General features: G+C 41.6%; 2 protein-coding genes across 5 annotated transcripts in view; one reads left to right on the top strand and one right to left on the bottom strand.

Moving 5' to 3' along the window:
• The window catches only part of RPN2 (ribophorin II), a 53,991-nt gene extending 50,491 nt beyond the window's left edge, over nucleotides 1–3,500 (bottom strand). For 3 of the 4 annotated variants that reach the window (XR_008392628.1, XM_053671119.1, XM_053671120.1), the window contains exons 1-2: nucleotides 3,411–3,500; nucleotides 1,930–1,995 (exon numbers count right to left, since the gene is read on the bottom strand). Coding sequence is in view for 3 of the 4 variants with exons in the window: in XM_053671119.1 (XP_053527094.1) it covers nucleotides 1,930–1,945 (16 nt within the window). In the remaining variant the exon portion in view is untranslated. The remainder of the gene's footprint in view (nucleotides 1–1,929; nucleotides 1,996–3,410) is intronic. The other variant, XM_037164379.2, reaches the window with a different exon arrangement.
• The window catches only part of MROH8 (maestro heat like repeat family member 8), a 42,429-nt gene continuing 31,396 nt past the window's right edge, over nucleotides 3,201–14,233 (top strand). The window contains exons 1-7 of the mRNA XM_037164381.2: nucleotides 3,201–3,557; nucleotides 6,144–6,265; nucleotides 8,225–8,361; nucleotides 10,833–10,955; nucleotides 11,593–11,672; nucleotides 12,618–12,762; nucleotides 13,642–13,737. Coding sequence (XP_037020276.2) covers nucleotides 3,271–3,557; nucleotides 6,144–6,265; nucleotides 8,225–8,361; nucleotides 10,833–10,955; nucleotides 11,593–11,672; nucleotides 12,618–12,762; nucleotides 13,642–13,737 — 990 coding nt within the window. The 5' untranslated portion in view covers nucleotides 3,201–3,270. The remainder of the gene's footprint in view (nucleotides 3,558–6,143; nucleotides 6,266–8,224; nucleotides 8,362–10,832; nucleotides 10,956–11,592; nucleotides 11,673–12,617; nucleotides 12,763–13,641; nucleotides 13,738–14,233) is intronic.

Here is a 14,233-nt window from a genome sequence, read left to right as displayed (position 1 = left end):
ACAGTTTTCAACTATCTGAAGGACAGTCCTCCCAGCAGCCTCTGTGTGCCTAAAGCACAGGACTCATCACGCCGTTCCTGTTTCAAGTACATTAGCAACTCCCATGCCTCTCAGGACAGACCCAACCCTGAAACCTCAGCGTGGCCTTGCCAGCTTCTCAACCAGATCTCTTCCCTCACTCTTCCCCCTGTCTGTGGTTCTCTGGCCTCCCCTCTATTCCTCTAAAGACCCATGTTCTTTCCTACCCAGCACTTTTTCATGCTTTTCCCTACTTAAACTTCGCTTAATTTTTACTTTCAGATTCCAGTTCAAAATCTCTTCCTTAGTAAATCCCCCAATAGACCTCTGTTGGATGAGGTCCCTAGCCAGTACTACGAAGTGGTGAAGAACATGGCCTCTGGAGCCAAGTTTAAATCCAATTAGTAGTAATGTGACTGTGGCAATTACAATGTGTCAGCTAATGCCTCAGTTTCCGTAAGTGTAAAAAGGGGTTAATAACAGTACCTGCCTCTTAGGGTTAACAGCACTAACTGAGTTAATATACAAAGGTCTTAGAATAGTGGCTAACATTTACGAAGGGCTATCAAAATGTTAGCTAAATTGTTATTGCTGCCATATCCACTCATAACAACCTGCACTTCTATCAAATATTTTTCACAACTTTAACAGTGTAATGTCTGATGCCTCTGCTACAATCTAAGCCCCATGAAGACAGACTGTTTCTCTTGTTCATTCCAATATTTCCAAGTCTTACACATTGCCTAGCACTAAGAAACAGAAATAAAATTAATCCTCACCTATTATGCCCAAGGAACAGGAAAAAGATATAGGAGGAATACAGTCTACTTTTCATTAGGACACGTGCAAACACTTTTGAACAGACTATGTCATAAACTGTCTGCCCTCCAATTAACAGCCATCAGTCAAGGCTCTCATTATGGTTCTAAATCCTTTGTCTAGAGTGGCAAGCTTAGTCTGAACTAGAACTCCTTAAGAAAGGAATCATTATATCCATTTTACAAATGTGACTAAGATTTTTTTCACATTCTATCATTTTATATCACATTTTACAAATGTGACTAAGAAAGGAATCATTATATCCATTTTACAAAATGTGACTACAAGAAAACTAAGGACCAGGACCAGAGTAGTTTACACACAGCCAATCTTGGACTCAAGTCCAGGTCTAACTATAGTGTTCACACTCCATTTTTTTGGAGAATGACGTAGAAGGGATGCCTACCTCGGTGCATGGAGGTTAGTTCTATTTAAGTCCTTGTGTGTATTAAATAATCTAAAGAATGGAAAAGCTGTTTTTAAGAAAACCTAGAGACATCTACATGTGGAATATTCATTCATCTAACGTTTATTGAATACCTAATATGCACCAAGCACTGTTCTGGTGTTAAAGATACAACAGGAAACAGAACAAAGAAAAACTTCTAACTTCATGAAGCTTACATTATAGTGCGAAGAGAAAAATATCATGCAAAATAATTAAGATGCACTATTCATCACTTTAAAAGGTGAAACATGCTATGGAGAAAAATAGAGCACAGAAGGGATACCTGAGAAGAGCCTCAATTTAAATATGGTAGGCCAAGTAAGAAATAAGAATATTGTGGGAGATTTGAAGGAAAAGAAGGAGTAAATCATAAAGACACCTGAAGGGAAATAAGCACAAGAAGAAAAGCAAGTTCAACGACCCTGAATTGGGAGTGCATGTTTTATTTATTTATTTATTTATTTTAACATTAACAAGGAGAACAGCATGGCTGAAGAGGAGTAAGCAATGGGTGAGAAGTAAGGACAAGGTGACTGAGGTATCAGAGGCCAAATCCGGAGGGCTTTGTAAGTCACTGAAGGAATAACTCGGGCTTTTGCTGAACAAGAAGGGAGCCACTAGAAAGTTTTGAGTAGAGGACTTACATTTTAACAGGATCATTGTGTTGACAATAGACAGTACTGTTGTTGAGACTCTACAGGATCAGGCACCTAAAGAGGGACATCAGTTAGGAGACTATTGCCATAATCCAAGTAAAAGATGACAGTGGTCCAAGCCAGAGTGACAGCAGTAGAGGTGGTGAGAAGTCTGGCTACAATTTATAGTTAAAGCCAGAACTATAATGCTTAGAGAGATATGAGCAAATGAGGAGTTAAGATACTAACGCTGAATGAATCCCCAGGACCTTGTGTACATGTATGTATTCAATATATTAAGACCTAGTGAATGACTACGATCTATCTAGCATTTTCCCAGCTAGATTGTAAATTACCCTAACATAGCATCTGTGGCAGAATCCTAATCTTCCCCCTTCTCAATAATGGTAACAATAACTTTCTTGGCTAAAATTTGCACACTTAATACAGGTCGGGAATGCCCGTACTAAGCTAAACACTTTGCATGCATTTAATCATTAAATCCTCAACATCCAAGTGAACACAGTTTACAAACCAAGATATTGAGACTCAGAAGTAGTTACCTACCCTAAGAGACACAACTAGCTGAGAATCAAACTGCAAGCAGTTTGAATCCACAGTTTGTTTTTAACCTCTAAAACCCTAAACTTAAATAATGGAGCGCGAAAACACTGAAATGCATTGTTCCCCCAGGCAGGTTACTTCCTTTCTCAGGATTCCCTCATCCCTCCCGTCTGTCAAGTGGAAATAACAACAGAACACATGAGACAGGTGAGATTCTATCCTGCGGTGACCACTCGTTAACTAGCAATGCAAGTAACTTTCCTGAGTGCTAATTTAGGGACACGTGCAGCTCTAATATATTCATGGAGATTATCTCATTGAACGACACAGCAATTTACGAGGCAGACAATGTGACTAATCTGTTTTACAGACGAGAAATTGAGGTGCAGAGGGATTAAGTAATTTGCGGCGGGGTCACATAACGAATACGTGGCGGACTACTCGTTGCACCCGGAGAATCTAACTTCATTACTTATTCCCTAAACTCCCGAAAAGGTGTTTTAGTTTGTCTGTTTGTTTAGCTCATTTCACTAAAAAGGAAGCTAATGGCCCAACGGGTAATTTGGCCGAAAGCGCACCCTTAGGCCTCCCGGCCCGGGAGCCCGCGCGAGTCCAATGAATGAGTGAAGCCAGACCTCGGGTTAACCACGCCGCAGTTCCCAGGCTGGTCCTCTGGGGTACCCGTAGTTCGGCACTGCACCCACCCCCAACCCTTCCTCAGGTGTCTGGCGGTCCCACCCGCTCAGACCCTCCGTTAGACTTTCAGCCCCAGGAGTGCGGGAGCCCATGCCCCTGTCCCGCAGAGGAAGGGGACCCCGCGGAGGCGGCTCCCGAGTGGCGAACACTAGCCTCCCAAGGGCGCCGGCCCACTCGCCGAGGCGCGCCGTCCGCGGGGCTCCGCCGTCCAGCCATGCGCAACACCTTACCCGGCAGCGCCATTCCTCCGAGCAGGTCCCCAAAGGGCCCGAAACGCAGGCTGACTTCCGCTCGGGAAAGTGGCTTCAGGAGCGCGCCGGAGGGGACGCAGGGGACTCGCGGCAGGCTCCTCGTGCTGAGATGGACTCTAAGCACAGGTCAGTCCCCGCCCTTCCGCTGGGCCGGGCCGCTCGCTTCCAGTAGCCACGGCTGGAATTCCAGTCCTGGTGCGCAAAAAGGCCCTGCAGTTGTAGCAAACAGGGCCGCCTCCCCCCGCGCCGGGGCCCACTTGGAACCAGCCGCCTCACAACGGTCCTATTCCGGGAGCTACCGCGACGCTATTGGACGAGGCTTCAGGGCGGGCTCGAGACGGGGCCTCCTCTGGTTGGTCGGTCGCCTGTCACTCTGTCGGGAGTGCTGCGGACCAATTTTAAAGAACTGGGAAGGGTCAGGTGGTGAGGGGGGGAAGGTATTCGTGGGTGGGTTTTTTTCCCTTTGGAAAATTGTGGCAGTGTCCTTCAAAGATTCTTTTGGTTGTTAATAACTGACCTATGAGTGATTTTTTAATCTGATTTGCAAAGTATTTGTGTTGACTCAGTGACTCCTCATAACTCTTTGAACAACGTATTAGGTTGTTGACAAGGTTTTGAAATAATAGGTTCAAATATGGAAGTGACTTATCTAACAGCTAAATGATAATGAACTCCATTTATTGAGCCTTAACAGGATAGCCCAACAGTGTGCTAAGGGCTCTACGTACAGTCTTTCTTTTACACCTTATCACCATTCTGTGAGGTACACAGTTATTCCATTTTATAGAGAAAGAAATTGAAAATTTCAACTCAGTTTGACTCTCTAATCTGTACTTTTAACTATTATGAACGTATGAAGCATGCACAATATGATGACTCATATTATCACTATTAGTATCCTAGATATGATTATACCAAATCGGGAGAGTCAGTTCTTGCTATGTCTGGTAGTCTATTCAGTATGGTAGATATTGGCTATATGTAAATATTTAAATTAACTAAAAATAACAATTCAGTCTATATCAGACACATTTTGAAGTGGTCATGTGTAGCTAGTGGATGTCGTTTCGACAGTGCAGAACTATAGAACATTTTTCACTACACAGAAAGTACCGTTGAACAGTACTGATCTAGAATATGAAAAAAACTCTTTCTGTTCAGTAGTAAGTCAACCAGTAGTGTGCCGGAGTTCATATGTTTGTTTAAGCCAATGGTTAAATTTGTCAGGAATTTGCAAATTGGTTGTTAAACACAGCTATTTATAAAAATTAAATCATACAAACTTACAATGAAATAAAGTATACTGAAAACCAAACTCAGCCCTTGGCTGGGTAGCTCAGGTGGTTAGAATGTCATCCACATGTGCCAAGGTTGTGGGTTGGATCCCCTGTCAGGGCACAAGCAAGAAATAACCAATGAGTGCATAAATGAAACAACAAAACAATGGCTCTCTCCCTCTCTCACCCCTCCCTCCTTTACTCCCTTCCCCTCTCCCTAAAGTCAATAAATAAAAAATTTTGAAAGGAAAACCAAACTCATCATTTCCTTATCAATTTAACAAAAAAAAAAAAAGTAGCCACTTTCAAAGATGCTGGAGCAGCTATACCAGAGGAACCGGTTTGCTGTCTTGTGTCTCAAACCTTTGGAACATGAAAACAGCAAAATAACCTTTGCGCTGGGCCTAAACAACTTGATTCCCCAAAGAACTGTTTGCAAAGATAACAATTAGCAATAATATGCCTTGGATAAACCTCATGGGCTACGATACTGCCACTGCACGAAGCTTTGCAAAGATAACAAAAAAAGCAGTTTTTATACCCGATGACTACTTGACTGAAAATTAAAAACATTGTTTAGAATTAATGTCGCTATATTATCTTCACCAATAGAAATGCTTTCCTTCTATTAGTGTAATTGTTCCCCTCCCCTTTCTCATACTCGTTCCCTTTGTCTCCTAATTGCAACATGATTTGAGCTTCCACCTGAATCGATTCCCTCATAGCTATTCTTACTGATCTCAAATACTTGTTTGCCTCTCACTTTGGAAAGCCATTTTATTTTTAGGTTAACAGTTTCTCGCTTTGTTATTGTCTAAACCTAATGGTGGATAAAATGTTAATAGAGATTAAACTTAAAAGTGTGTCATGTTTATAGACTTTACATTGTGAATAGCACAAAAACTTGAACAAATATTATTACCCAAAAACAATATCATAAATAACTGAATAATATATTAGAGGGTGTCATGTGCTATAGAAAAAAAAGAAAGGATAAGTGGGATTGAGGGAGGTGCAGGGGGTCTTCTATCTCAGTCTCTTTTTAACAGTGGCATAGTGTTTCTTACCTATCCATTCACTCCCTGTGAGGCTGACAATATGCTAAGTGCTGACTATGTAGACAAGATTTCTTCCCTCTTGGAGCTAATATGCAACTGTGACCATGTAGACAAGATTTCTTCCCTCTTGGAGCTAATAGTCTAATGGGAGACAGTCAATAAACAACATGAATTAACTTGATCATCGTAGGTAATGATTAAATGCTATGGAAAAAAAAACAAGAAAGTCACTGTAGGGCTGGGGTGGGGAGAGGCTGCTCAGCCTAGATTGGTGATCAATGAACGCTTCTGAAAAGGTGATATTTAAGCTTTTACTTGAGTGATGAGACAGAAGAATCCTGAAAAACTAATTTTTCTAATCCCCTTTTTATTCCTAGGATCTGTAGTTGGGAAGAAGTAGTGATCCCTTATGCTTCTGACAGTGATTCAGAAAATGTGGATTTGCAGCAGAGCAACTTAGAGGATATTATAAAGAGCCCAAATAGCCATGAATTTACAGGTGAACAGGGGAAAGGATAAGGAAAAGGGGAGGGCATCTCTTTTCAATTCACGTGGCTGAGTGACTTTAAGACCTAGGAATCTGGTTGGCAGAAAGATAAAACACAGTATTCTAGCCACACAGGAAACTAAACTTGGTCCTGAGACAAATAATCCTGCCAATTTGCACCGAGTATAAATGCTAGAAGGGAAAGGCAGGTGTGAATGAAATCTGGATTGAGCTACAGAGTAACTCTTTCCTTTATTCTGCAAACATCTATTAAGTACCAATTGCTGGGTATACAACAGTGAACAAGATCAACACGGTCTCTACCCTCACAAATGTACATAACACTGCTGAGGACTAAAATAAGCTGTAGTAATCAAATTATAAGCTGTAGTAAACCCTGTGAAAGAATTAAACAAGGGGCTGAGACAAAAAAAATAAAGGGATGGGAACCTAATTTAAACCATATTTGTCAGGGAACACCTGTCTGAGAACAACCCATGTGAGAAGGAGAGGGAAGAGCATTCTGAGTAGGTGGAACAGCATTTGCATGAGACAGGAAAGACTAGTGTGTTTGACGAACTACAGTCGTTTGTACATTCATCCAACAAATGTTTATTAAAGCTCTAAATAGCGTGCTCTAAACACTATGCTCTAAACACTGATCTAGCTGCTGGTGATATAGCAGTGAACAGAACAGACACAATATACTCATAGATAAACCAATGATTGGAACTTAGTATAATATGTGTGATTGGGGATGGAGGTAGGGGGAAGGGGGAAAATATAGAGAGCTTCATTAGCAGCTAGAAGGATACTTAGCCAAAATGGGCAAAGAAGGGATTCAGGAAAAGCATCCTGGAGCTGAGTCCTGAAGGACAAGTAAGAGTTCCATGTGCAGCGAGACGTAAGGGTAAGTGAGGAAGAAAGGGCGGAGACATGCAAGCAGGAGGAAATCCTGTGCAAAGAGGTGAACTAGAATATGGCTTTTACTGGGTGCCAAGAATGTGGCAGGCAGTGGGAGGAATTTGCAGAAGAATCTGTGAAAACTGTGGTATGAATCCTCAGATGATAGGTGTGTTAAACGGGAAATAGTAAACTGATTTGCCCAATAGGAGTTGGGATTTGGTATTGGAAAGCAGGGGAAGTAAGGATGTAAAGCTACATGAAGAGGAAAATGACACCACATAATTGTTGTCACTCAGTGAGCAGAGGACTAATATTTGCCAGCACCTCTTTGATGCTAGTTCTGTATCAACCGAATGAGGTAAGTTCTATTATCATCCCCATTTTGGAAATGAAGAAATAGGCCCAGGGAAAGTAAGGCCCCACAGGGTTAGAATGCTAGAAAAAAAGCAGAACAAAGATTCCTGACTCTGAGCCTGTGCTCTTAAAGTATATCCCAAGTTGGGAAGGAAATACCTGAAGCTCTTACTGCAATCTGGGCAAGTGGGAAGAGATCAGCAAGGGGTTGCTACAATATTTGAAGCTCTTGTCATCACAGAGTCATACACTTTTGATTTTGAATAATATATACCACTTAAGTGCTTACTGTGGGCCACATACTGGGTGGGATAAGTCTTGTATTTCCTCACTTAGTCCTCACAATAATCCTGTTTTACAGGTGGGGACACTAAGGTTCCAAACAGGCAAATTAACTCGATGAAGGTCATAGAACTGATAGGTGGGAGAGCCAGGATTCCAGCTTGTCTGAAACTGAGATGGAAAGTTTGTGCTCTTAGCCACTCTGGCACGGTTCACCCTAAAAGGTTTCTGTAGCTTAGGAAGCCCTTAGAGAACATTGAATTTGTGATTGAGAAAACTGAGACTCGTAAAGGGGAAGGGACTGGGCAGAGCAGGTAGTGAAGGTGAGAACAGGACCTGTCTGTCCTGAAACCCAGTGGTTCTCCCCACAAAACCGTATAACTTTACATAGTATGAAGGCATCATTTGATGTCTTTCTTTTGGTATTAGGCTCAGGCATCTCTAGCCTCCCTCTGGAGTCCCTCACAGATAGGTCCAGACACACGTCCCATGAGGACCCCTTCAGCGAGGACACCATTGAGAAGTTGATCAAATCCATCCAGGGGTTTTTTCATGGTGAGCTAAAGGTATGCACAAGCAATCTCTACAAGTTACCCAACTTTATTTAGACCTTTATTTCTTTTTATACAAATAATTCATAAGCTGTAAAATTTATATTTATACTTTTGTTTATACTTATAATATACATTTTTATACATTTGTAAATTATTTTATAAAAAATAGAAATATACTTAACACTTCTAATTATATAAATATATAATTTGTATAAATTATATTAACATAATTATACTAATATTCATAAAAATTATTCAGTTCCTATAAAAACAAAGAAAACTATAATAAAAATTAAAAGTTAATCTTTCTTAATTTCACTTTCCTGAGATGACTACTGTTAATATTTTGGTATATATATTTTCTGACTTTTTTTTGTGCATACCAATGAATGTAATTTTTAAAAAGATTTTATTTATTTATTTTAGAGAGAGGGTAAGGTGAGGAGAAAGGCAGGAAGAGAAACATCAGTGTGTGGCTGCCTCCTCGTACCCCACACTGGGGACCATTCCACAGCCCAGGCATGTCCCCTGAACCGGCAACCCTTGGGTTCACAGGCTGGTGCTCAGCCCACTGAGCCACACCAGCTGGGGCCCAATGAATGTAATTACAGAAAAATAAACATCAGAAATGGTGGGAGAAAAAATTTCTAAGTCAATAACTAAAATCTATATTATCCTACTTAAAACAGTATCCCATTGTTTAGGTGAAGCATTCATCCATTCATTTATTCTATGAGAGTATGTAACAAAAGACTATATCTTAACTTAGAGGTAAAGGAAGGCGTTTCTGAGGAAGTAACCCTTGAGCTCAGATCTGAGGAATGAATAGGAGAAAATAGAAGTTAGAATTGGAGTGAGTGTTCCAGAAATAGGAAATGATGTCTTTAACAACCTTGGGGGAGAAAGGAGCAGAGAGTATTGAATGAACTCAAAGAAGCCCGGTACGCTTAAATTGCAGAGTCAGAGGCGTTGGTCATTTGTCAGCGGACACTTAGGCTTCCATATTTTGGCTATCGTGAATAACGCTGAAATGACCACAGGCGTCCAGATACCTCTTTGAGGTCCAAATTTCATTTCCTTCGGATATATATATGCACACGGATGTTTCTGGTTAGTGAAAATTCAGCAAGCGTTACAGTTTCTCTGTGTATAGTACCAATAACATTTTTTTAAAAAGACTTAAAGCCAGAATGTTGGTCTTCACTTTGACTCAGACTGTTCTTTATGCTTCATGTCATAAAGGATCATTTGTAATTAATTATGGGCTTGGATTGCTGCAGTGAACTGGGGGGCTGGGGTGGGGGAGCAGTCCATTTTCTGCCTTAACTGGGGTCTACAGCCAGTCAGGGGAACAGATGAATTAAGAAGGTGATTTTGTCAGAGTAGGACAAATGCCACGATAACAGTACACAAATGGAGTTTATGGATACACTTAGGAAGAGCACCTGACCCTGCTTTGGGAGAAAATGCGTGGTCCAAGTCTTAAAGGAGATACAGATTTTAGCCAGTAAACAAAAAGCAGAAATGGAGAGAATTCAGAAGGTGCAAAGGCCCAGAAGCAAGAAAGGGCAGCCTAGAAGTTAATTTGGCTAAAACACAAAATGCTGCCAGACAAGGTGAGAGATGAATTTGAGGAGATTAGCTGGGGTCACATTGGGAAGGGCCTTGACCTCCACGGGTGCTATTGGAAGATTTTTGATAGGAGTTGCTTGGTCAAATATGCATTTTTAAAAAGATGAGTTCGGCATTAGCCTGGGGACTATATTGGAGAGAGGCAAAACTAGAGCAGAGAAGTCTAGTGTTGCATTGTTATACGTCCAGGTAAGAGAGACTGAGGCCACCAAGTCAGTCGCTTGCTGTGTATTGCTACTTGTTTTCCAGAGAGCTTATACCAGTTTTACACCATCTGTAGGGGCTGGAGGGGAGGGGGAGGCAGAAATTTTCCCAAGATGGTGGAGTTATTGGTCTTTTATTTTCTTCTTTATATGTACTTTTCCCCAAGTTTCAATGACAATTAGATAATGCTTTTATATTTAGCAAAAGAGAATAATACAAAAGGGATTTAATTCTTCAAATCAGAACTTGCATTTTAATATGGAACTGTAAAGACTCAAAACGATGAATGTTTAATGACATCAAGAGAGCTAAAGGTAACAGCACCAGAGGTCAGCTTTAGGATCTTAATCAGACAGCAGTGTACAGGGTGGGTGGGTGAGGAAACAAAGATAGGTGGGGCAGCCAGGAGGGAGCACTTAGAAATCGAGCTGAGAGAGAAGGTGAGGTCATACACCCAGGCTGGGCCACTGGACAGGGAATTTCAATCCTCTGTAATTTATTCATTCTTCATAATAAAGGATTGATATTGGATTGAATGAGATGTCTGATGTTTCAAACATTCTAAGAAACTACGGAAGCTTTCTATGAATAACCAGGTGGGATTATAATGTGTAATTGTGTTTTTATGATTTTTTTCACAAATTCAGAGTGAACATGAAAAGCTGACATTCCTAAGATCTTTGTCTTCTCTCAGCCAAACTTTACCTGATGATGAAACCTCAGAATCATTCATTCACAGCCACATCACAGACATTGTACATATCATCTATGTAAGTTTTGTGACTTTATCACAGATTATTGGGACCATGCGAATTCGGTGACCCGGCTAACAAGTGGTTTCACCTATGTTATCAATTCCCTTATCCTTTTCTCATATCAGTATTGCTGCATGGAGGAGAAATACCCAGGGGTACTCCTTTTCTAGGACAAGCAACTTGGAGTAATATTAAACACTATATTAGAGATGCTGGTTTAGTAGAAAGTGGAGTGAGGATGCCTAAACTGCAAATAATCACTGGCAATAAAAATAAGAGTAACAGACCCTGTCTAACAGTTATCGAGAGCCTCTGGGTATTATGAGTTAGCTCGTTTAGTGCTTACGAGTACTCTAGGAAGTTAACTAGCACTGTCAATCTCAGTTTACGGATGAGGAAATGGGTAATGGGTGGCAAATAGCATCAGCTCAAAGAGCTAGTAAGAGGCAGAGCCAGGCCTCAGGGTCTGGCTCTGGAGAATAAACTCCTAGCCTAGCCACTGTCCTGTTGCCAGACCTGTGGAGCCAAGGAGCAGAGCCCTCTGAACGACCTGCTCCTGTTCCTGCCGGCCACCCGCACCTCTGATCATTTGGCCTGATGTCTTGGCACATTCTCTACTCTCTCTCCTAAAGTGCTTTCCCTCTCGTCACAGGTTGTGGTGAAAGAGGAACCCCTGCACTCTCTCTTCAGCCCTGTGCGCCAGGAGGTCTTTGTCACCATCGCTAGCCTCAGGTGACACCCACATGCCGTCGACACGTGTGCCCTGGTTCTTCACTCAGGGTCAATAGCAAAGTCAACTCACATGTTCCATATTTTTTTTAACTTCTCAAAACTATTTAGATAGAGAACTGGGAGCCAAATCCATGTTTTTATGTAAGAACTTTGATATCATATATGCTACCATTTGTATCTGCAAGACCTGATTGGAATCTTTCTAGTTCAGTTTTGTCCAAAGTATATTCAGTGGAAAGTTACTACCACGTCTGCTTCATGACAGAGTTCCACAGACCAAGACATTTGAAGGGCTGTCTTCTGTTGACCTTTCTTGGAAATTTGTACAGCACATTATCAGATTAAAGGTCTCGAGAAGTCGTGTAATTAAAAGGGTTTTAACTTGGTTTCACCTGCCATTCCCCAAACAGACACACACTCAGCAGAACGCACTTGGAAAAATCATACTTTATTTATTTTTTTAATTATTTATTTATCTTTAGAGGGGAAGGGAAGGCGAGAGGGAGAGAAACATCAATGTATGGTTGCTTCTGGTGCATCCCCTGCTGGGAACTGGCCCCTGCTGGGAACTGGCCTGCAACCCAGGCATGTGCCCTGACTGGGAATTGAACCGAAATCTTTTGGCATACTTTACTATATTAGACTGCAGCAGGGTTCTCTTCTGTGGTCGAACTGGAGAAACGCCTGGAAGGACGTCACTCCTGTGACCTCCTGGGGAGGTGGGGTGGGTAGGGGAGAAGGATGGAGGCTCCTAGCCTGAAACTCTTTCTCTGACCTTTTGTAAGATGTTATCTAAACGCACACTGACAAGCACACCATTTATCTCTTCCATTAGAATGACACACCAGTCTGTCTGCTCTTCCCTTTGGGGTAACTTTAATCTCTGCTTATCAGTGTCAAGTCAAACTCTTCCCAGCTTGCTATTCCCCAACTGTCTTTTCTTAGTTACCAAGATGTCCACTTACTGTTTGGCTCCGAAGATCGAGATGACTTGTTCAGCTTTATCATCAAAAGTATAATCACTCTGCCCTCTGAAAAGACTCTTACCCAGCTGCAGCAAATCATGCCAAGTGGGTCCTACAACTCAGAGGTAACCCACACTTTGTTTCAATAACTTGCCACCCCCCTGGGTCAGCTGCTAATGGCCGATGGAGAGTACATTTGATTTTTTTGGAACTAGCCAAATACCATTTAAGCCAGATCTGGTGAATGGAATAAATGGTTAAATTAAATAGTCCCTTTTTCCTCTGTATTTTGTCTTCTTTTTCCCTTCACTTCTTATTCCCTGGCTTTTGGCTTTAAAATAAGGCATAGCATTCATACACTTAGCAGAATTTAGAGTTACCATGTGCTAAGCATCATGGCAGGCCACAAATACAGCAGAGCACTCTGATCCAGGGAGCTTGCATCCTAGTGCATATAAACCACTGGTAAGTGGGATACCGGGTGGTAATAAGTGCTATGGAAAAATAAAGCAGGGGAAGAGGAGGACAGAGCGTACTGTGGTTGGGAGGAGCAGGGCTCCTTATCTGAGGTGGTCAGGGAAAGCTTTCCTGATGAAGTAACAGTTGGAAAGACAGAGTGTGGGTATCTCTGGAGGAGAACCTTTCAGGCAGAGAGAAGAGGAGGTGCAAAGCCCTTGATTTCTTTCTGCCACGAGTAAACTGGTTGGTAAAGCAATTGCCAAAGGGGACTTTATTGCCCTTTGTTTCAAGATAGCAGAAAGAGTCATAAGTCAAACGTTAAAAGCACTTTGATTCCCCTAAATAATTCCCCAAATGTAGTTAGAATCAGTTAACTGTATTCCCGGTAGTGTTGAGATGTCCATGTAATATGAATATATATCGTTTCACAAACTGCCTACATTAAGTCAAGTCTCAAGACAGTGAGGAGAACCTTAAAAGGATGCAGTGTCGGGGAACTTCATGTAAGTGAAGGGCGGGCATCACTCATCCCTGTGCCTTTTCAGTGTCTCTACAGGCAGACGTTCCAGATGTTCTCTGAGATGCTCCAGAGTTTGGTGGTAAAAGACCCCTACTTGGAAAATTTTGACATTATTTTTAAGGTAAACAGGATATCAAGGGAGAATGGGAAACGTTACGTTAACTGGTGAAAGGGGAAGAAGAAAATATGGCGGGATTAAGTTTTAAGAGATAGGGTAGTAGTTAAGAGTATCAGCTCTCCGTTTTGATTCTGACTTGGATTCAAATTCTGAGTCTCTGCCATTCATGGATTATATATTCAGCAAGCAATGTTACTTTTCAGAGTCTCATTCTTCACCTTTAAATTGAGATAATAATTATTGCATTTAATACATGGCCTTCAATAAGTGGTTTAAGTGGTTGCTGTAATTAATTCCTTAAATTATTATTCTTTGCTACTATGAAAAGGTTTCCACTAGTGGCAAGAGAGCAGAGTCAGCCTCATGAATGAGTAACTAGGCAGCCATCTGCCAGGTGAGATTTCAAGGTTGTTAATCCCCACCTGTACCAGTCCTAGCATGAGCCATTCCCTCGCTAGGAATTTATTCATTGGAATGCATTCACTGCAGTTCAAGCATC

The sequence above is a fragment of the Artibeus jamaicensis genome, unplaced genomic scaffold (genome assembly GCF_021234435.1).
Source record: "Artibeus jamaicensis isolate MK-2021 breed Jamaican fruit bat unplaced genomic scaffold, CSHL_Jam_final contig_685, whole genome shotgun sequence".
Taxonomy (NCBI): Eukaryota; Metazoa; Chordata; class Mammalia; order Chiroptera; family Phyllostomidae; genus Artibeus; species Artibeus jamaicensis.
The sequence above is the reverse complement of the archived record's forward strand: the minus strand, read 5'-3'. Positions and strand labels throughout refer to the sequence as shown.